General features: G+C 32.8%; 3 protein-coding genes across 3 annotated transcripts; 2 read left to right on the forward strand and 1 right to left on the reverse strand.

Annotated features, from left to right (window-relative positions):
* The first annotated feature begins 1,183 nt into the window (after window positions 1-1,183).
* LOC100166640 (zinc finger protein 512B-like) lies at window positions 1,184-2,225 on the forward strand. Its single transcript, XM_001948265.5, has one exon. It carries the CDS (start codon window positions 1,267-1,269, stop codon window positions 2,107-2,109), a length of 843 nt encoding a protein of 280 aa, XP_001948300.3. The 5' UTR covers window positions 1,184-1,266; the 3' UTR covers window positions 2,110-2,225.
* A 2,695-nt stretch (window positions 2,226-4,920) lies between these two features.
* Window positions 4,921-5,963, forward strand: LOC107884272 (zinc finger protein 512B). Its single transcript, XM_016805999.2, has one exon. It carries the CDS (start codon window positions 4,974-4,976, stop codon window positions 5,811-5,813), a length of 840 nt encoding a protein of 279 aa, XP_016661488.1. The 5' UTR covers window positions 4,921-4,973; the 3' UTR covers window positions 5,814-5,963.
* Window positions 5,964-15,102: 9,139 nt separating this feature from the next.
* Window positions 15,103-16,491, reverse strand: LOC100159914 (cuticular protein-like). The gene has a single exon (NM_001161946.2). It carries the CDS (start codon window positions 16,455-16,457, stop codon window positions 15,228-15,230), a length of 1,230 nt encoding a protein of 409 aa, NP_001155418.1. The 5' UTR covers window positions 16,458-16,491; the 3' UTR covers window positions 15,103-15,227.
* Between the last annotated feature and the right edge of the window lie 7,662 nt (window positions 16,492-24,153).

Raw genomic sequence — 24,153 nt, forward strand, 5'->3', positions numbered from 1 at the left:
GATTTTGATTTCCGGCAGGAACAGAGACATCGTTTGGTTCCCTGTTTTATGCTCTAATTTATTGTGCTATACTGAGTACTTTTCCTCTCTGTAATTCTCCGTTATTTTAATCTGTATAAAATATTAACTATTGTACACAAATTAATAAACAAAAATTAATTACAATTTTTAATAAATAAAATAAAATTTGTTGTACCTTATGAAAATATTTTTTATAAGCATTATGCTTGAATATAATTTTTCTGTATTACTTATTCATGTAATTACTAATGTTGTCATCAGGTATAATATTTATAAAAAAAATATTGTATAGATAGGCTTAGAGTTTTACATACTATAATATGGATACTACAACTTGATATATTTTCACTAATATTTTACATAAATATGAAACTTACAAGAAAATTGTATAGTATAGATTTATATAGCTGTATTTAATATAGATTTCTTATTCAAAAGTTATTGGAGGGCGTTGTGTCCTTCCCCGCTATATTTTTAGTCGCAATAGATAAAAAATATTTATTTCATTTTACAACATTAATAATTTGCCTAAACTTACGCAACAAAACCAATCAGTCAGCTTAGTAAAATCTGATGATCATATTTTCTTCAATAATAAATTCAAATTAATTATGTTGAATACAAATTATACTTTTTGAATAAAATGTACACAGAAAACCATAAGTAGTTTTTTGTAATCCATAGAACATGAAATTAGTAGACTAGGTGGAATAAAATATGTTTTAATATTATATAATAATGCTTCCTACAAAAAATTGACGAAAGTAAATCTAGGTTATTGATTATTCAATAAAGGTACAACAATACGGACCTAAATAAACAAATAATTTTATTCACTGTGACTACATTTAAAACTGTATCATCATATAAAATAAATAATTTTTATTTCAATAAGTCTACAATAGTATGGAAGATTTTCTTAAAGTAAGTAAGTAAAATACTAAGGTAAATGTACGGCTTTGAGAATTACGAAATAACAATTTGTTTGTTTTACATTATTTCCTTAAAATAAATATTATATATAAAAAATATATAATGATAGTTAATATGGTCTAATAAACACAAACGACGATAATGTTGAATAGAAAGTAAAATATACATATTAATATATCACCGGAGAAGGGTATGGTGGGAACACACAAATGAGACTTCCTCGTCGGACATCACATAATTTGGTTCACTACAAAAGCTTAGCGCGCAGACTAAGCAAGCATCAGTCGATCGTTTCATTCAAATCGTATAACAATGATGAGGATTTCACTGGCAGTTTGCGTTATCGTGCTGTGCTGCAGCGTTTTCGCTTTTGGCGGAAAACTGCCAGACGAGAAGAAAACGACGTCCGGCGACGGAAAAAGCCACGACAAGAGAGGCATTTTCGACACCGACTATGGATATGAAGCGGGTGACGATCATCAAGGACACGGCAAAGTATTGTCCAAAACCATCATCAAGGAGGTCGCCCAACCGTACCCAGTCGAAGTCGAGAAACGCGTACCGTACCCGGTAAAGGTCGAAGTGCCCGTCGATCGCCCTTACCCAGTGCACGTGCCCAAGCCATATGTGGTCCATGTGGAAAAGCCCGTCCCATACGAGGTCAAAGTAAAGGTTCCGCAACCGTACACCGTCTACAAACACGTTCCATATGAAGTAAAGTACCCGGTTGACAAGCCGTACACCGTCCACGTGCCCAAACCCTACACCGTTTACGTGGAAAAGCGCGTCCCTTACGAGGTCACCAAGCACGTCCCTTACACCGTAAAAGTTTACGTTGACAAACCGTACACCGTCCACGTACCAATAACGAAACACGTACCGTATACCGTCGAAAAGCCGGTACCCTATACGGTCAAAGTTCCGGTCGACCGCCCTTACAAGGTCACCGTTGAGAAGCACGTGCCTTACCCCGTCCACAAACCCGTACCCTATACCGTCGAGAAACCAGTACCTTACCCGGTCAAATTTCCCGTGAAAGTCGAAGTGCCAGTGCCGTACAAGGAAAACGAAAATAAAGACAAATACTCTTCATCAGAGGCCCTATACGAAGGAAAACATCCGCAATACGGTCAACACGAGCACGGCAATTATTGATTGATACACTGTCATGTTTTGCTAGTCATAATGTAATACTTAATAATATTATGTTACATATCTTATTCTGATTATTTTTTGTTACAAAAGTTTTTGAAATGTTTTTGTTTTATGTTAATATTTTGTATTATAATATAGTGTAATAATATGTATTAAGATAATATTATATTCTTAAAATAAAGACTCGTTTTATAATATTTTTCTATTTGTGTTCAAAAGAGAACATTGCTAATATCCACATAAATAACATGTTATTTATTACATCCACGTGAAGACTGTTATGTCTGTGAGTGTAACTGTGTAAGTAGCAATAGTTTTTAAAAATTGGTTATACGGCATAACTGTAACTAAATCATCAATTCGTTGATTTCTCTGGTCGTCGTCAATCGATTATTTACTTTAAGCTCCCAAACAAGACGTTTGTTCTAAATTGTCGGAATGTTGGTTAATATTAAATTTGTTACACATTTCATATGAGCAACATACCTACATGTTATATTATTATATTATATTTCAATCAAATGGTTATCTGTATATCATATATGAGACTATATGCGACCGTAAAACCACATATTCACTTTGAATTTATCCCTATAATGCATAATATTATAACTTCAGTGATTTTAAACTGTGATAAAGATATAGGTAAACAAAAAATCACAAATATAAACTGCATCCGAGTTACTATCAAATTTAAATTGGTGATATTATGTAAACTGAGCCCGGATACAATTTAAAAATCAATAGGTAGGTGATATATTTTTGTAAAATCAAACCAAATTACATAATTACAAATCTTAAAAATCAACAATACTTATTGCTTTATTATTGTATAAATAATTCAAAGAACAATTAAGTTATAAAATACGTTATTTATTAAACTTATTTATGATTTAACTAAGGAAGTTGAGTAATGAGAATTTTGTTTTGCGTTAGTATCTCTTCTTTTGAAACTAATAATATCTACATGAAATCAAATAATTTCTCTTATTTTAAATTAAAATAGTTTTAATATTTATTTAGTTACAGTTACATTGTCATAACTATCAGACATACAGACGTATAATTATATAAGTATATTAAACTGGGGGATATGAAAAGATTTTGATGTTAAATTTTACAAGACACAAAGTTACAACAAGTACAATGCAATCAAAATGCCATTAACGTTAAAATATATAAGTATGATATATTTTACTTTACCGATGACCTAGCTGGTGGCTAGAGTTGAAACGAGACTTATTCAGTAAGTAGTCATGCCATACTTGCAAATTGCAATTGCCGGTCGACGTTTCAATATTATAATGAATTTAGTAAAGTTATCAGAAATAGTTAGGTTAGGCGGGACTCCATGTTTATTCAAACAAAATAAAATGTTATATGACACATGACGTGTCTATTATAATTTTTTTTTTTTTGAACTTAAGCCAGCAATTATGGCTATTATTTATAGTAGGGATTATGGACTATGGTACGTAGGATTGGTATACGGTAAGGTTTTTACTGTAGTTACGTAATACGTGTATGTGTGGCAAGGTTTTTGCTACTACAAATCCGGATGGCCACCTATCCGGGAACTTGTAGCATCGGACGGTACCTACTCTTAGTCACATTGCACGACTGATAGCAGCTAACGCGCTGAGTCAAGCTACATATCATTATAATTTATAAATTACTATTAATACATAGTAGATCATAGTAAAAAGCTATATTCCGTAATAATATGAAGGAAGTGTTTTTCACGTCATTATACTAGGTACCCTCGCAAATAGCTCATTGATTGATAGTCTACAAACAATATATTTGAGGTCACGATAAATTCAAAAAAATGAAATTAATCCATTTCAACCAATGTGTAAAATAGTATTTTGATTTCCATTATATCAACTAAAAATACATAGGTACCTATCAGTTACTTTGTTTAACAATGCAAACACTTTCATTGGCTTTTTTCAAATTCTTCAATAGTAGATACAGTAATTATATATTGATAACTATTTATTTTGTCATAGTATGCAAATAAGTTGTGTAACAGGGTGTTTTGTATCAGCTACCTCTATGCTGTTCTTATCACTATTATTAGCTGTAACCAAACGTCTAATTACGTAAGTCACTATAGGTTACATAGGTACGAGTGTTCACGCTCTACACTTCCACAGAGATTTATCATACATGTTTATGGATTTTAAGCATCACGAGTTTTGAAATCAAACTTATCGATCGCGACAATAATATAAATTACGTGACAGATAAAATTGTAAAATATATTCCCTAAGAATTACATAATTACAAAATTATTGTATTAATGGCAATACGGATAACATAATATTGTTTCAAAATCATAAAAACGTTTAATGTAAATTATTATGATTTAGTATGATACATCAATACAGAAAATTATACAGGTGAACGACGATTTACCTGCAATAAATCGTTAAAAACTGCAAGTCCCAATAATTATTGTGGTTTAATTTACATTATTATAACGAATTGTGGATAAAATAAATCTTTATTTACATTTTACATAACAAAATAATGATATAGCGCACATAATGTTAAAAACCAATATATCATATTTTGGATAACCGTTCAATACCAAAGACGTTTTAATTACATTGTCTTACACAAACTACAAAGTATTATGAAATGGTATAAAATTGATGGTATCATGTAAAAAGTAAACAGTAGGTAGGCAATAAACAACAATAGAAAGTAGACGCGTGCAATGTATCAATCTATGGCCGAACTATGAGTGGGGGTGACGCACTGGACTTCATTGGTGCAAGACACAGTGGTCACTACAAAAGCCAAGCGCGCAGACGAACGGACATCAGTCGATTGTTCCGTTCAAAACGAATAACAATATGAAGAGGATTTTACTCGTGGCGTCCGTGGTCGGGTTGTGCGCCTTTGCTCTGGCGGCGAAAACGCAGGACGAGAAGAAACCAGAGTCCGATGATGGCAAAAACCAAGGCAAGAGAGGCATTTTTGACAACGGCTATGGATACGGCTCCAGCAGTTTCGGCCACGAGCTGACCGGTCATGACTTCCACCACGAACCACAAGTGCTGTCTAAGACCATCATCAAGGAGGTCGCCCAACCGTACCCTGTCGAGGTTGAGAAACACGTACCATACCCTGTAAAGGTCGAGGTGCCCGTCGACCGCCCATACCCAGTTCACGTTCCTAAGCCATATCCAGTGCACGTCGACAAGCCTGTCCCGTACGAAGTCAAAGTGAAGGTACCCCAACCGTACACCGTCTATAAACAGGTTCCTTATGAAGTCAAGGTACCTGTCGACAAACCGTACACCGTCCACGTTCCCAAACCTTATACCGTTTACGTGGAGAAGCGCGTCCCTTACGAGGTCACCAAGCACGTACCATATGAAGTCAAGGTTCCCGTTGATAAGCCGTACACCGTACACGTACCGGTAACGAAACACGTACCGTATACCGTCGAGAAGCCGGTGCCTTACCCGGTCAAAGTTCCTGTGGATCGCCCGTACCCGGTTACAGTCGAGAAACACGTGCCTTATCCTGTCGACAAACCAGTGCCGTACACGGTCGAGAAAGCAGTGCCGTACCCTGTCAAATTTCCCGTCAAAGTCGAAGTACCTGTTCCATACGAAGTACCACACCACCATGAAGAACACTCGTACGGTGGACACTCCGTCAGCGAACACGGAAGCCACAGTTATTAACATGGATCAGATTTATATATTTTGTAAAAACTTTGTATACTTGTAACTTAAAATGTGATTCGATTTAACGATTGTAATATACCTTGTACATGACACTCATATAATTTTGGATATAGAATAAATACTGTTTTTTTACTTTATACAGACTTACTTTTGATGGGTTTTTTTTTCAGCGAACCTTGTTTAGCGATCTGGTTATTATTTTTGAACTATTTAGAAGTCGTATAATTTATACAATAGAAAATGTATAATACTAGATATCTCAATCGGAAAACTAATACCTTTTGTCATAAAATCAAAAACAGTAAGCGAGGCCATAGCATTTGAAGTTTGCCGAATGGTGCATATTGGTTCTCAACACTAGAATAATAATCCGAATAACGGGTTGTGTAGCGTAGATACGCATAGTTGAATTTAATATGTGAACAAAGTTGTTCAACTTTTTTATTTAAATTAAACATTTTTCCTTGTTTAATATTTTACTTGTTTAACAATTATATTATCATTTATAAATCCGTAGAGGGTTGGGGTGCAATGCATTGGGGCACCCATGTTAAGATTATAAATTTAAAATATTTATAATAGATAATTTAAGATAATTAATGGCTTATTAAGAGTCCATATTACATAATATAATATTAATATCAACAATCACATACATGTTTTTATTGATCCCGTTTTTCTTTCGTTTTTTTTTTTTTAAATTTTTTTATTGATATACTTTATATTTCCAAATATAATTTATATAATAATTTGGTCGGTAATCATGTCGGGTTCATAATGGGTATTTCTGAACAATAAATTATTACCAACAGTATTCTATTAGCATTAGCTGCAGATAATGCTGTTTTTAAATTACTTAATATGACATTACAGTTTAATTTGCTACGGTCGCTGCATATATAACTGCATACATCGAAATAAGTAAAGCGTATACTGGTATGCATAATACGCTTGTTGTATAACTTGTGTATGAAATAGTAAAAATAGAATTTTTTTAAATATCCTTCTACCCATGAACTTTTTTCTAGAAGTTTTTAATGTTCACGAAATTATCATTAATGCTTTAATTATCTATTAAATGTTCACACGAATGATGTTTAATCACTAAAATATATCATGTAGATGGAAAAAATAAAAAATGGAACAAATTTGCAGAACTCTTTATATAATTGTAATTGTAGACATCTCGCAAAATATAATTCATTATTGTTATCGTTACCTTATTATAGTTATATAACAATGACTTAGATATAACTATTGTTATTATCATTTGTATTAATTGTACAAAATATTTAATTAAGCAATTATATATCTATAACTTTAGTAGTAAATAGTAATCATATTTTAATTCAATAATTGGTTGAGAGTATATTATAAATATTAAGGTTAATTTATTGATATTTCATATTATGAGTAACAATTTTTAAATATTGTTATTTACTTTTATATTATACTGGTTAATTGCATTCTACCTATCAATAATACCTTTTATTTACACAGAGAAGTCACAATATGCGTGTGTTTAAATTTTAAAATTAAACAATGTTCATTAATAAATTATCATTTTTAATCGTAATAATAGGTATATTAATTTAGGTTATCATATTATTATGAATTATTTATGATTAATTGTTTTTAAATTGTGGATATTGTTTCAAATATTTTGTTTAAAACTATAATATGGGCACAATCGCACAACTATATTAATTTGTCGAATAAGATCAAAATGCTTAAATAATGCTTGAACTGTTCAAGTTGATTAAATTGCGAAAACTGATTTTAGTTTGAAAATAAACTTTTACATAAAATGTTATCTTCCAGTTGTGGATCGAAATAAGGAGGAAACATATCCAGAGATCAACGTCATCTGAATAGTAGACATATTATGTTCACATCAATTATATTATCAAATTGAAAAAAAAAACAGATTTTAATATAAAATAAGTCTTTATTTGATTATTCATTAGATAATATATCTATTTACATAAAATTCGTTATCAACCGAGGTAAGTACATTATATCGTTGAATACATATTTTGGTTTCGGTAACTGCGATACAAAACCTAATCTAACCTAACAAAAACAATACAATATGGACATAATATAGTTATGACTTATGACTAGTAAAAAATAATTTAAAAATTTATCGATAATTATTGTTCTCAGGTTCGCCTTGTTGCAGCGATTGTTCTGAGTGCTCGTCAGATTGTTGTTCTTGTTCAGCGCTATCATCTTGTTTTTGTAGTTGTTCTTTGTCTTCATATTGTTGTTGTTGATGTAGTTTTAATTCGTGCACATACTTCTGTTGTAGTTGCGACTGTCCTTCGTTTTCATACTGTTGTTGTGGTTGTGGTTTTAATTCGTATACATACTGCTTTTGTGGTTGCAACTGTTCTTCGCTATCATATTGTTGTTGTGGCTGTTGTGGTTTTACTTCGTGCACATACTGTTGTTGTGGTTGTTGTGGTTTTACTTCGTACACATACTGTTGTTGCGGTTGCGACTGTTTTTCAGATTCGTATTGTTGTGGTTGAGACTGTTCTACGGGTTCGTATTGTTGTGATCGAGACTGTTCTTCTGGTTTATATTGTTGTGGTTGATATTGTTCTTCGTGTTCGTATTGTTGTGGTTGTGTCTGAACTTCTGGTTTATATTGTTGTGGTTGAGATTGTTCTACGAGTATGTAATGTTGTGATTGTGTCTGTACTTTTGACTTATATTGTTGCGGTTGAGATTGTTCTTCGGATTCGTACTGTTGGTGTTGCACTTGTTCTTCAGGTTCGTACTGTTGTTGCTGTTGTTCTACTTTTTCTTTAGGCTGCGTTGGCCAAAATAATTTTTGTTCGTGACTTTTTACTTCATAAGGCACTGGGACTTCAACTTTGACGGGAACTTTGACAGGATACGGCACTCGTTTCTCAACCGTATAAGGTACAGGTTTTTCGACGGGATACGGCACGTGCTTCTCGACGGTTACCTGGTACGGGCGATCTACTGGTACTTTTACTGGATAAGGAACGGGTTTTTCGACGGCGTACGGTATGTGTTTGTCAACGGGTACCTGTACGGTGTATGGCTTGTCCACGAACACCTTGACAGGATAAGGAACGTGCTTGACGACTTCGTAAGGTACACGCTTCTCGACGTAAACGGTGTACGGTTGGGGTACGTGGACGGTGTACGGTTTGTCGACGGGTACCTTGACTTCATACGGGACTTGCTTGTAGACAGTGTACGGTTGCGGCACGTTGACTTTGACCTCATACGGGACGGGCTTGTTCACGTGGACTGGATATGGCTTGGGCACGTGTACCGGGTAAGGCCGGTCAACGGGCACTTCGACCTTTACTGGGTACGGTATGCGTTTCTCAACTTCGACAGGGTACGGTTGAGCCACCTCCCGGATGATCGTTTTGGCGATGACCACTCGCTGCTCGTGCCCGTGCTGGAAGTGTGGACCGCTTACCACGTTACTGAAACTGGTGGCCCCGTAACCGTAACCGGTGTCAAAGACGCCTCGCTTTTCGTGTCCCTTGCCGTCGTCCGTCATCGTCGTCGTTGTCGCTGCCGCTGTCGTCGTCACCGTAGCGTTTTCTTCGGTCTTGTTGGTCTGCAACTCCACTCCGCCAGCGACAAATGCGCACAGCCCGACGACGTACGTCATTCTCCACAATATTACCGTCATCGTTATGGAAACTTACTCAGTGCTCGCCAATGGGTAGGTACGTCCTATGTGAACGCAGCGATGGACTGATGTCCGTTCGTTCGCACGCTCGGCTTTTTGTAGTGTGTATTGTGTGATCTAACATTATACCACCGTTCGTCTAGGAATTCTGTTGTAGAGATGACCCCCCTTCCCCTCTTACGTTTTCCGCACTAATCTACTTTCTAATCTCGACGAATTGTCGCATAATAATATTATAATAATGTCATAACACGTTTTAGGATAAACGATACTTTTATACCAACGAACTTTATTAGTGCGTGATACGAAAATCGTATAATTATAACACCTTAATAATGGTGTTACATGTATTATGATGCTGTTGTTGCTGTTGTTACTATATGATATTATTACATTAAGTCGGTAGTAGAACTTAATATTATTTATTACATTGTTATAACATGTCGTGTTCGGACTTCGATATTTATGTTTTGTTCGAACAAAATATCATCATAACAGTGAGGAATAACATTTTCAAACTAATATAATATTATATGAGACACATCACACATAGGTAGTACCTACATAATACATTTTTAAAAATGAAATACCTAAATTAATTAAATAGTTTTTAAACGTTTCGTTATAACTAATCGATTTGATCGAAAGAAAATATTTGATGTTTAGGTATATAAATTGCTACCTATTTGTTATGCATAGTAATTATTCTCAACTTTTACCATACATTTTAGATATTCAGTCGTTAGAGATACTTTCATATTTTGCCGCTCTATTTTACTCATCGAATTGTTGAATTTTTAATAATTAGAGTAAAATATAATAGATAGTTAAAAACAAACTAGCGGCTATGATTTATGTATATATTATTATAGTATTAAATAATATTAAATTAATACTAATCTTATTCATCCATGATTTAACATAAACAAAATATTAAATTGTAGTTCATTCATGAACCAGGGTAAAAAAAACTACCTAAAAGAGCATAGTTAATAATATTTATAATTTTTAATTTTAAGTTGTTCATTAGTATGTTATTATAGTTTTTTTAAACACATATAATAATGTTATGACATTATGAGTGTTATGACCGATACATTTTACGCATCGTATATTTGAGTGCAAGATGCATTAAAATAAATCGAATTGAGAAAAAATAAATAGGTATTTAAAATAACATTATTATGAATTATGATATGTATTAGGATTGGCTATAATTGATTCTGATGTTTATTAATATGTATTAATTTAATATATCATTGAACCGTGCTAAATGCTAATATAATTAGATATTATACTATAATAACATTAGTGTTGTAGTTTTATTGTGCTAATATACGATATTATCACTACACTTATTAATAAATAACATGTTATTTCAAAATAATCAACTTTGTGTTTTTGATTTAAATTATGTAGCTACGTGATCGACAACTTTTGAATAGGTAAAAATAGATAAATAAAAATAGTAAAATAATAATGTATGAACAATGTTATAGTTGTTGTTGTTAAATTTAAATGAGTGAATTAAGTTTACTTCGGAAACGAATATGTTATAGTCATAGGAGGAAATCGTGAGGGGGGCTTGAGTCGACTTAGTCCCCCCCACACAAAAACTTTTAATGAGAGCCATGAGGGCTTTATCCCTCAAAATATCCGATTAATATTTATCCTTTTAACTGCATAGTACTTACAGTTATTGTAGCATAAATAATATACCTAAAAGTTAAATTTAATTTGGAAAATAAAAACTTCCTAAAAATAAATCCACTTTTAAAAATTATTTCGCTGACTTAAACGTCATTTCTCAGTTTTGGATAACTTAAAAGTCATGAATCATGATATTGATTTACGTTAGCTGCATATCTATAATATTTTAAAAGCCAAGTAAAATTATGTATGTAAATTAACATAAAACATCACAGTAAATGTTCTAATCAAACAAAATGAAAAGAAAGTTTATAATGTATTTTAAATAATATAATATAAGTAGGTACTTATATCAATTATAATTATTAAATAAGAACTCCAATTTCGATTCAAGACCTAGTGGGATGTGGTGAACGGTGAATCTAGTATTTATAACTAATAAAGTTATTAATTAGTTTTTCAAGTCTATAATATTTACAAGTATTTTTATTTATTATTGTAGTCTGTTTTAAACTGATTTTTTACGGTTTAAAAAATAATAATATATCTTATGTTTATTAAATCTCTACAAAATGAACAAATGCATATTATAATGTTTCAGAATCGATTTAGACGTAAATATCGCCGTATAAATGATTTTGAATTACATACAAAAGTTGTCGAATAATGTATGTATATTTGGATAAAAATTAAACTCGCAGATGAAATACTTTTTAACGTATATATTAAAAGAACAGTTGTTGCATGAAACAGCCATCCAAATCTTATTTTTTACACAACTAACTTTAGTCTAAGAGTACCTAAAGATATTAATGATACCTTTGGAATATTACTTTGAAACGTTAAGCTACATACTTATATACATAATTTTTGTTTAGATCATTATATGCCATAGCGAGCATATTGTTGTGCAGTACTTTGGGCAGTTTCATATTCTCTGACAAAAGCAAACAATACAGATACCCTATATATTGTTCACGATTATATACAAGTTATATATATATATACCCTCCCTGCATTGATGAACATTTCCTTATTCGGCCAACATAACCTTTTTTTCAATTAGTGGTCAGCGGACAAATCCCTTTATCTCATATCATTCAACTATGTAGTACCTAATGAATAATGATACTATACTATACAGGAGGGTTTCACTCGGTGGTTGTAATTATTTTGATTCTAACGTATGTTGTATTATTTAGTATACATATGTATATACATAGTGTATTATGTATGATATATTTTTTAACAAATAGTATTATAGGTATTAAAAATAAAAGCTTGATTAATAAAAACTACTTTTAATATTTTAAAATATATATAAATATGTATTACACTTTTCAGCACCTCCCCTCTTCATCATACAAAGCAATAAATAATACTCCCAGTTACGCCATTGATGTTATATAATATTATTAGTTGATTACTCGGTTGGATTAATAAGCAATGGACATATTATACTGTTTTTTACATTAAAATAACTGTTGTTGTGTAAAATATTATGACAGTTAAAAAAATAAAATAATATAACTACTAAAATAGTTCACTGTAAATAACCGCAGGCAAACCAATTATTATTAAAACAGCATAAAACTGTTGTGTTAAGAGTAAGAATCGTACAATCTCAATTCCAATTTCTCAGATTATGGTCACTTTAATAAATACAATAATATTATATTACCTATATAATATTAAATTTATTATGTACTTACAGTGTAGGCATTAACACGCAGGGTTAGTTCACTCCATATAAAATCGAAAATCGAAAATTTTAAAAAACATATAAAACATTATTATTCCAGGATGTTCGTATAGTCCAGGACTGACCATAAACAGCTTGCAGCGGTGATTGTCTAATGGGCTATTGCCCATAGGTCGTTATCAGACCAATAAAACCAATAAACCGCCACGGCATATGCGCAACTGCTCTAGACGGAGATAACATGACAACGGATTTAATCAGTTACGGTTCATTGGGAGCTTCGACTTCGGAATAAATGATATAGTAAATAATTTAATTAATTAATTAATAATTTGTAGGTAAGAATTCGAGATTGTAGGTATAACTAGGATGACGCTATGACACAGGATGTGCCCCCGATGAATAATACCCACCGGAAATTGGGCGGGACAGGTTTTACTTTGAAATACGGTTGGGGGAGGGAGTACAGAGTAATATTCACTGGAAGTTGGCTCGATTCGAGTTCTGTTAGACACACTGGACGAAGCTTCACAAGCTGCAGCTATGCACAGATCATTGAACTTACCAATAACAGCAGTGTTTGTTCTGCTTCGCACTTCGCAGTGTAGATAAATTATCGACGTCATTTTTCAGTGGTGATAACTGCAGTCGTCTGTCATAAACGTTGGACCGGCGGTTGTGATCGAAGAATTTAAGTCTTCCGCAGAAATGAGAACGGAGAATATTACGGAATTTATCACCACCGATTCATGGACGTTTGAAAAACGCGCTGCAGGGACAGCAGTCCTCATGTGCGCGATTCGAAATGTTGGAGGTCGATATAATTCCGGACAAACCGAAAATGACAGTGACGGGGTATGGATGGAGACACGACGGTCAATATAAAGTCAGCAGCAGCACACAGCTGAACAATCTTGACACATTCGTCATAGGTTTTTTTCTATCTGCACTGGGAGGCAACTACTCAAGGTCATATGTTGCGTTTGTTGTAAATAATGAGGGTGGTACGGAGATTCATGATGAACTCGACTGATTCTGTGAGACGACGACGATGAGTAAGAATTAGTGGATACTGACAGGGTGGTATTAATCCAAAATCCATTATCACTGATAAGTATACTGCGTGGTATATGCAGTGGCGCTGAACTAATTTTTTTTAGGTGTGGCAATAGCTTATACCCACCTATCCCCATAGGATATTATTATATTATTTCATATGACAATATTATTTTAAATCGTAGATATTATAATATATTACATTAAATGAGTTGAAAAAAAAAATCAATTAATTGATTGCATCGGGCGCGAAGCCAGAAACATATTACATGCCTACGCTATTTGAATAATAATTTAATTTCCACGTCAATAGAATTATTTAAACGGGTTAGTACGAAATAAAATATATATTTTTAACCGAAAACAGCTTATTAAGTATCTACACCTACAATCTACATTCATTTATCCTTCACTATATACAAGTATACAACGTTTTTTACTACCGATGCCCAACATAAAACCATAATATTAGTATACTTACTAGATAATAATATGTTATCTCTTTGTTTTGAATTATGATTCTAACCGATACGATATTATAACTATTTAAGTATTATGTAATATACTAATAATATGAATAATAGTATAATATTATTTATATATAAATATTGCATAGTAATAATAATTATACTATAGTGAATACTTACTGAGTTTATGAAACCGGCGGAACTAAAAAAAACTATAACCGTAATGAAGTTAAAAAACGAGTATTTTTAAATACAATGTTGTCAATATAACGTCAAGCGGTATTCAAATCTTGTTCGTTCGACTGTCTTGAGTTTAATGTTTTGTAAAAATATTAAGTATGTATTTTTGATATAAAAAAAAGTATACAATGTACCCACTTACTTAATATTTTATATGTACATGGTACATACGTTGTTCATGTTATACGATAAGGTTTTTAGTTTATTATAATATTTTATGTAAACAAAACGTTCTGTTACCAACGTTTCTCGACTCTGTGCACTACATAATAAGCTCAAATCGTTAACTTGGCTCTTCAATGAACAAACTATATTATTAGGTATCTGCCTTCTATACTAAATGTAGTGTACAAGAAATAAAATCACTATAGAAATCCAATTATTATTGGAGAATGGATCAATATAAATAATAATATATATATAAAGTATGCAGCGAAAGCACTTTGATTTCGAGTTATATAGAAATATAATAATATGAATAACAAATTTTGCATAATAAAACATAAAAAAATTGTATATATTTGCATAATATAATATAATATTTATGACCAGCTTAAAATATTCTAAACAGCGAATATAAAGAATGACTAGGTAGGTATAAGTATACTTATTTAAAATTTATGATCATAACCATGATGGTTTAAACTTTTTTCGAAATAGTGTCCGGGTTTTTTGTCAGAGAATTCATTGCGGTACGGCATCCACGAATCGTACGAAAAGGGCCTTTCCGTTTGAGTGCTAGCCGTATGGTACGGTACCGGGACTTCGATTCTCTCCGGGACCTTTACCTTGTACGGGACGGGCTTGTGCACGACGTACGGGACGGGTTTCTGGACGGTGTATGGTACGTGCTTCTCGACAATCACCTGGTACGGCCGGTCGACTGGAACGGTGATCGGGTATGGAATCGGCCTCTCCACCATGTACGGTACGTGCTTCTCGTAGGGCATGAACACGGTGTACGGTCTGTCGATGAACACACCGACGTGGTAAGGTACGTGTTTGATGACTTCGTAAGGTACGCGCTTTTCGACCAAAACGGTGTACGGTTTGGGTACGTGGACGGTGTACGGTTTATCGATGGGTACCTTGACTTCATACGGGACTTGCTTGTAGACAGTGTACGGTTGCGGCACATTGACTTTGATTTCATACGGGACGGGCTTTTCCACAGGCACCGGATATGGCTTGGGCACGTGAACCGGGTAGGGGCGGTCAACAGGCACCTCGACCTTTACCGGGTACGGTACACGTTTCTCAACTTCGACCGGGTACGGTTGGACCACCTCCTTTTCGACCTCCTGGTATTGGATTTTTGCGGGCCCGTCTGATAATATATTCTCACTGTGTGCGTCTTGGACTTGAGTGCCTTGCAAATCGTACGATCCTTGAACGTTTATAGCTTGGTCGTGTGTCCCTTGATCTACTGGAACTGCTTGTTCATATGTTCCTTGGTTGTGCGTCACTTGGTTAAGTTGTACTGATTTTCCATATGCGCCTTGGTCGTGCGACCCTTGGATTAGCTGCACTGATTGTCCATATGTGCTTTGGTCGTGCGTCCCTTGATCTACTGTTACTGCATTTCCATGTGTTCCTTGATCGTTTTCCAGCGTTCCTTGTTCTAGTGTCACACCTTGTCTGTACGCACTTTGATCATATCCGCCTTGGTCAAGTTTACCTTGGTCGAGTGTTCCTTGATCAGTTGTTCCTTGGCTGAGTTGTACTCCTTGTCTATTGTCGGTATCGTACGTACTTCTCTTACTAATATCGTTTTTATTGATTATGTTTTGGCCAGCAACTAAAGCACACAATCCACACACCAAAAATATTGCTCCGTTCATCTTTATTCGATTTACATTCAAACGATCGACTGATGATCGTTCATCCGTAGCATCTGCTTTTGTAGTAACTCGCGAGAGAGTACTTTCCAAAAAGAAATTATTTCCTACTATTCCCTCCTCACGAGATAATGTGTCAAAAATACTTTCTACTGGTTTTAAGTTTTTTTATTACCTATATTTATAATCCGGTGATAGTTAAAATGTTTCATTTTAATATTTTGTCTGTAATAATATCGTATACTCGTTTTATAATGTCATTGCAAAAAAAACGAGTAAACAGAAACATGTATTGCGGGTGCATTGGACGTAAGTAATGGAAACAATTTCATCGGAACGACAACGGACGGTGTTTAACTTAAATATCAATTCATTTTTATCTATAAGATGTTTAATTTTGTATTATTTATTATGATCGTATATAATATGATAGTACCTACTATATTTTATTATCTCTTTATCTAATGAGGTTGATACAAATTAACTGTAGTGTTTTATGTAGGTACAGGAAGCATGCAATTGCCCCTATTTCTTCATATTTTCCATCTACTGCAGCGAAATTTGAGACTCTTGTAGCCTCTCCCCCTAACTAAATTATATCATTATATAACAATATATACCTACTATTAATATTCCATTTATTCATTGTGTCAAATGTCAATTCTACCGACTGTTTGTTTAAATTTTACTCCTAGGTCGACGTAGTTTGTGACTGTGTATAGGGGTGTATATATAGTCATTTATTTTCAGTGTTCTTGTCTTGTTTTCAGTGTTCGTGCTTTTATTATGAATTATGATATACACGTATTATTATGCGTTTGTTTTTAAAACAAATATTCATTGGGATATAGAATTAATTTTTTTTCGGGACGAAGTATTTTTTCTTGAAGTAGGTAGATGTCGGTTTATAGTAATACTAGCACATTTGTACCGATCTGGAGAAGGTTATACATTTAAACTCGTGTGGCTGTAAAAAAAACATGTTTATGTAGGTAGGTTTAATGTAGGTATATACATTATTTCCTTTGTTAGATTACACGATATTCGGTTGAATAATTTTTTAATACCGCACACTGTTGTACTGTAATAGTATGATATAATAGTATAAAAAGAAAATATGGATGAACGAATTCAAATGAGTAAAAACACACTCTATTATTTCAACTGAACATAATATAAATTTAGTATCTTGGCACTGGAAAACAACCACTTGTGTACGAACGACTCTAAAATAATTTTCTATACATAAGCATTTGGCACATAGCTATAAGAATGTACAAGACACATTTTGAAAGAATTTCGATTTTTTTGTTTTACCCCTCATACGATGAGTATTTCTCCTAAGGTTTATTTATGAACTATAACAATGTTATCACTACAATTATTTTAATAGTCATAACATGATGAGTAACCTAGCCTATATGACATAATCATATTTTATCACTCGATTAAATTCATACATAAGAACAATTTATTATTAGACTACCATTATAAATAATAAAAATTAAATAACTAGCCCGTGATAAATATAGTAATATTACGCGTACAAGTTCAATTATATTTGTCCTTCAAGGTCGATGGTGTAACGAACGGACTTGTCAACAATTGATATAATATAATATTATGCTTATTACCGTTTATGTATAATATGATCTCATTATACACGAATGCAGTGCCGGATCTAAAATAATTCTTACGCTCGTGGCGAATGGTATAGAATGACATATTGGCATCAGCTCTATATTATGCATACATTTATACCGATAATTAACCATTTCCCTCTAAGACCTATGGGTGACTCGTGAGTTTGTTTTGTTACGTACACACCGCTCACCAATTACACTGTTGTGCATTTTTAATACAAATATAACATATTAATACATTTGGAACCATTTGACGCAAAATAGCCCCTCCCCTCATTTGGACTGACTGTATAATAAGCAGCTGCAGGCGAATTTTGGAAACAATACACAAAATATATACTTTCCACAAAATGATACAAACATCGTTTGAATATATTTTTTCGTCTCCACAGTAGAATCGTCCATATGGGGGTGGGTATATACTGTAGTCCTCGAGATTTACCACTTACATCATGGGATATTAGACGTGAGGCGACTTCAAGTCCATGTTAAACCCAGTGACAAGCGTCAAGAGCATCAGCTGTAATAACGATCTATTTAGATCATTGTCACGGTGATACAAACGCGCCGCACAATCGCGTTATGTAAATCGTATGTACAAAAGATATAAAATATGTCTATATTATACCATATACGTGTCGTATCCCGTTGCGTGCGTGTTTCAACCTTCTGCAGGTGTGATTTATTCGTGTTGGTTTATTAATTGTTCGTTTTCACTCATCTCACGTCATACAATGTGTTACATGTGATCGGTTAAAAAACGATAACATGACATACTTGTGTACAATACCCTTTCCACGCATAATAAATTAATTAGAACGACGCCGGCACGTGATTGCACCGGCACGTGCATGGTCCGAGACGACGACGCCGCCGGGTGAAGGACCTGCACGGCGTTGGCGTCCGGTTTTTTAGTCTTCATAACGATTATAATATTATTATATTATTATGTTGTGCCACGCGAAAGTCCGTGTTTTCGTTTTTGTGTTTTATCCCTATTAATCGAGTGCGAGAAATTCAAAGTTGTGTACCTCCTTGGAGTGTTGTAAACAGCTGCAGGGTACTCAATACCCTGAATTTTCATCCACCCCCCGCCCGTCCTGACCAACACAGCTGTCAACAAAATGTGTTTATTAAAATACGTACAATACGCACATTGCGATTTTTTTATTATTATTATTATCAATGAACCTACCGTTCACTAGTTTTAAGTACATTAAAATACCTAAAACTGAATACAATATAATCGTATTGAGTCAAATATCATGCATTAGTATCAAAGTTTCAATTACGCGTATACCCACAACTTACCAAATTCGGTATAAAACGCATTGGGATATTGTATGAAAATAAGTATCAAAGATTAAGAAGACTAGAAATCCCTACTTAGGACCTAAAAGTAGAAGTTTATCGAAGAGGCTGTCGAGTATAGTTTGCTAGAGAGAAAAATCGTTGCAAGATTATTGATTTCAAAAATAAAGAAAAATAATAATAATATTTATATAATATGCTTTTTAGCAAATGTCAAATTTATCAAATTAATTATCATAATTAATAATAATAACATAAGTGATATTACTAAAATGTATTATAATCAGTAAAAAGAAAATTGAGCCTTTTCCCGAGAAATTTTGTCTTGATTCATCACACATGAATCGTTCCGAAACACGGCTGGGCGTGGGCACCTATAGGTACTATCACTGTTAATGGCCTGCCTTCTCATATTATGTACCTACCGTTATTATTTTTGTATATTATATATTTAAATAGGTAATAGATAATTATCAAATTTTCTTAATGTGCCAATCCAGCAATAGATTGTAAATATTGCTCTTTTAAAATAAAATTTAAAAAAACTTGACAAAAATGAAAAATGCGTAACGAATAATGGGGAAAAAAATCGTACTGTTCACAATCGATAGAACTTTTATTGGTGCATCTGTTCGCCGATAGAGACTCGAAACTGCGTTTTTATATCATAATACCTATACCAATTTTTTTCTCATTTATAACGGTCGTGGTGAATAATTACGCGAGCAATAACTGTTTGAAAGTCATCTAAAACGAAATTTTTCGATCTCCCATACCCTTCACACACGATTCTAACAATCACGATTTATATTTTTTAAATTTTTTATTGCGGGGGGGGGGGGCTGAAAATGTAACTTTCAGCTAAAATGTTAAAGTTACGGTACTTACAAAGGTATTACAATCTAGTATAATAGGTACGCATATGGCATATAATATGCAGCCATTGCGGTAGAATGGAACACGCGCGGCACTAGTGCAAATGCTCGGTTTTTGTTTTTATGGTGGGTGAAGGGGTGGAAATCCATTTACTAGTTTATCTGATGAAAACGGCCGATCGAGGGGAAACATATATTATTACCTATACGCGGCGTATACCGGAAAACATGTAATATGTATACATATAGCTCATAATAATAAGTATATTTAGGAGCATGGAACGCACGATTTAACGATATCGAAATTAATATTATAATAATATTTTATCTGATGCAGTCGTAAACAAAACTTCATAACTACCTATATGATATAGGGATACCTACTAAAATAGACAAAAAAACAACGGGTGTAAAAGCTCGCGGAAATGCGATCTGCAGACATTCCAATGGGTCGACGGATGCACGAGCAATAAACTCGTTTATTCGTGTAGTCGTGTATAATATAATAAATTAACAGTAAGTATATAGTATTATTATACCATATATTATTATTATTATAATATTATTTTGTGAAAAAGTTGACAGACTAATGTTATGGTAATGATATGAATCCAAGACGAACAGGAAGTGAGAACATAATATTATTTTCTAATCGAACGTTTTGATATTATTGGCCGGAGCCGATTATTGTTATTATATTATTACGCGGAATATTGTACAACTGCGAGACATATAATAAAGTGTATCATTCATAATATATTATAATATTGTTGGATTCAGCTTAAATCCTTGTCGTGTGGGTCGTGAGCGGGTGTTTGGAAATAAAATAACATTTACGTACTTTCGTTTTTGCAGGTGTGTGATAAAATATATTAAATTTATTATTTTACAATAATGACGACATTTTTTTTGTGGAAATTATAATATTTGCATACAAGAACATGTTCGTGTGCGTTACGTTTACGTAATTTGTTTTCATTCTTCAAATACCACAAAATGTGCAACTGTCGTAAAAAAATGGTCCTCTTATACTCCAATCGATCTAAGCGCCGCATTACTCGATGTGTAAAACCGGTTGTTGGAGCTAAATTTAGAATCATTCGCCATATATTAATATTTTATGTGTATATTTGGACATTAAATTTGTACACATAATATAATTAATAGCTTCTTGTATTGCACTTCAGTTTCTAAAAATAAACTTAAAAAAAAAATGGAATCCATAATAAATAAATATATAGCACCAGTATAGGAAATGTTGTGTTCGTATTAATTACATATTACTAAACCATAATTCTTATGTATTATATCACTAGGTAGCCACTAGGTCTAGTACCTATAACTACGTAATTACGACCACACAGAATACTTATGACTGAGTTATGAATTAAAATATTGTAACATTTGAACAGTAATTATTATTGTACCTATGGTAATAATTATATAATAGAAATATCAAGAACAATTATTTTTAAATTTTATTGATCAAAATATAATATTTGGAGTCCAAATCGAACCTTGACGAGTTATTATAATTACTTTTTTTTTACGTCAAATTATAAGCTACCCTGAACTTGAATAAATTACACCTTTAAGGCGTCAATTTTATGTGTCTATATAAGATATGAGTTTCGTGTACTTATAATATTTTAACTAATTGTTTTTTATAGTACCTATAGGTACTTATATAGTTATATAACATTGATTTGTCTCTGACATATTAACTATGTATGATTTATTTCGTAACAATAACTGGACAGGTAACATCATTTATACCAAATATAAAGCCGTGTTCGTTTTTTTCACCTTGAGGCTTTTATAGAAATAATTAAGTACATACCTCGAATGTTTATCGTATGTGTACACCGAGGAAGTCGTCGGCTACACTTTGTGGTTTCCCACTCGTACTACCTATGTGTTAACCATAAGTACTTTACATTGTACAATATCGCTGACCGATTAATTAGATTGTTTGGACTCATAATAATATTTAATTACATTTTAATGTTTTGTTTTTCTCAAACGGAATATAATTATTATAATAATAATTTATAGTAAAACGCATTAATATTATTTTGCATATTGAATAGACGCATCGCCAGCTCTAGTTACAACAATTTTGAACTTTTAATAATTACGTTTTCAGTTTCTAAAAGTGTTTCTTGATTAAGATATAATACAAAATATCATATTATACATTTTTTTTTTACATTGTACGATACATTTATTTTCAAACCGGTAATAATGGTTACGTCGTTGTTAATTAATTAAATCGAGTACAACTAGGTTACTGCAGTTATGATAACACGGTTACCAGAGCTTTTTACAGTTTTTGTGATGTTATAAAAAAAAAATAATAATCGCATTATGTAATTTTCCGTAAAACGTAAACGCGTAATGATTTCAACTGTTTCCAGGTTTTTTTTTTTTTTTTAAAACGTATTCCATTACTTTCGGTTACGAAGTATATATGAGTATCATATACTGACAAACAAACACAAATGGGATTCTGTACGAAACAAATATATACCTACCTACCGATTGGCGATTGCGTGTACCAGCTGTATATAGATTCCGGTCGAGAACGGATTTTCGAAAAGCAATAGCTGTTGGATAATAATACACGACATATACATACCTACACACGTTGTATTGTGTTACGTATGAAGAGTAATTTAACTGGAGCCATGGTTTTGCACCCGTGAAAAGCGGTCCTGGAAAAGCCACACCTATACATGCGCCCGGGAAAACGGACCGAGGAAACGACTGCAATCCATTACGCAGAAACCCCCTCCGCGTGTCTGCGCTGCTGTGTAGTTCGAAACCCGGAGAAAAATTATTTACCGACGATCTAGTGATTTAGGAGAAAAATTATATTTAACGCGCGTTCATTACCGGCATACTATATTATATACCTATATACGTGTGCGGTTGCGATGGTTGTTACCATCGTCGTTTTGCCGGAAAACAGTTTTTACGATTGTACATATTAATATTATGGTGTAATATACCTCCTAATACCCATTGGTTATAGGTTGGATGGATTATACTTTACGGAGGGTTTAGAGATACGAATATATTTTTTAATTTTAATTTTCATAAAACCGTATACATATATATATAGGCGGTCGATAATTATTTTAACAGTAAACACTCATTATCTCGACAAGTACCACCTACGTATACCTAAGTTTTAAAAAAAATGTTCGTCCCTTGAAGTCGTAACTAAACAAAACTTTTGAAAAAAACTGCGTAATGCCATAATATTATAATATTATATTCCGAAGCAGAAGATTTTTCTGAAAATGATGATATAATAAAATCGAATTTCTAACGAGTTGTTAATAAGTACTTAGTATTTAAAGTTATAATGTGTGGAGTGGATTGGCAAAGTTCTACCTCGTAAAACGTTGGTCTGCTACTTCGCTCATCAAAACTTTAAATGCTTATTGGGTATGACTAATTACCTACTCGTTAAAAACTCGATAGAAAAATATTCTGCTTCGGAAAATAAAATTTAAAAATGTATATATTTATTTATATACTTATATATACCTATATATTTGTTCGTTTAAAAATCTAAAAAGTTAAGGAAAAAAGACAACATCTAAAAATAGATAAAAATCATTAAAAACAATATAAATTTTTTTTCTTTTAATGACTTTAATTTATGTAACAAAATCATTTCCAAAAACGTTAATATTAAATTGGGGTTTAACTTTGAAATTTTTATCCTGTATTGATGTGTATGAAAATCTGGTAAATGTTCACGTTTCGATGATTCATTCGATAAGTTGAACGTGAACAGACTTTTCCGTAGCAAAAGTTTCTGTTTTTAATGGAAATCCTTATTTCACATTTCGTTATTTC

This window comes from Acyrthosiphon pisum, chromosome A1, assembly GCF_005508785.2.
Source record: "Acyrthosiphon pisum isolate AL4f chromosome A1, pea_aphid_22Mar2018_4r6ur, whole genome shotgun sequence".
NCBI lineage: Eukaryota > Metazoa > Arthropoda > Insecta > Hemiptera > Aphididae > Acyrthosiphon > Acyrthosiphon pisum.

What these genes read in the sequence shown, in the direction of transcription:
- LOC107884272 (XM_016805999.2), top strand. Translation starts at nt 4,974, where the DNA reads ATGAAGAGGATTTTACTCGTGGCGTCCGTGGTCGGGTTGTGCGCCTTT.
- LOC100159914 (NM_001161946.2), bottom strand. Translation starts at nt 16,457, where the DNA reads ATGAACGGAGCAATATTTTTGGTGTGTGGATTGTGTGCTTTAGTTGCT.
- LOC100166640 (XM_001948265.5), top strand. Translation starts at nt 1,267, where the DNA reads ATGATGAGGATTTCACTGGCAGTTTGCGTTATCGTGCTGTGCTGCAGC.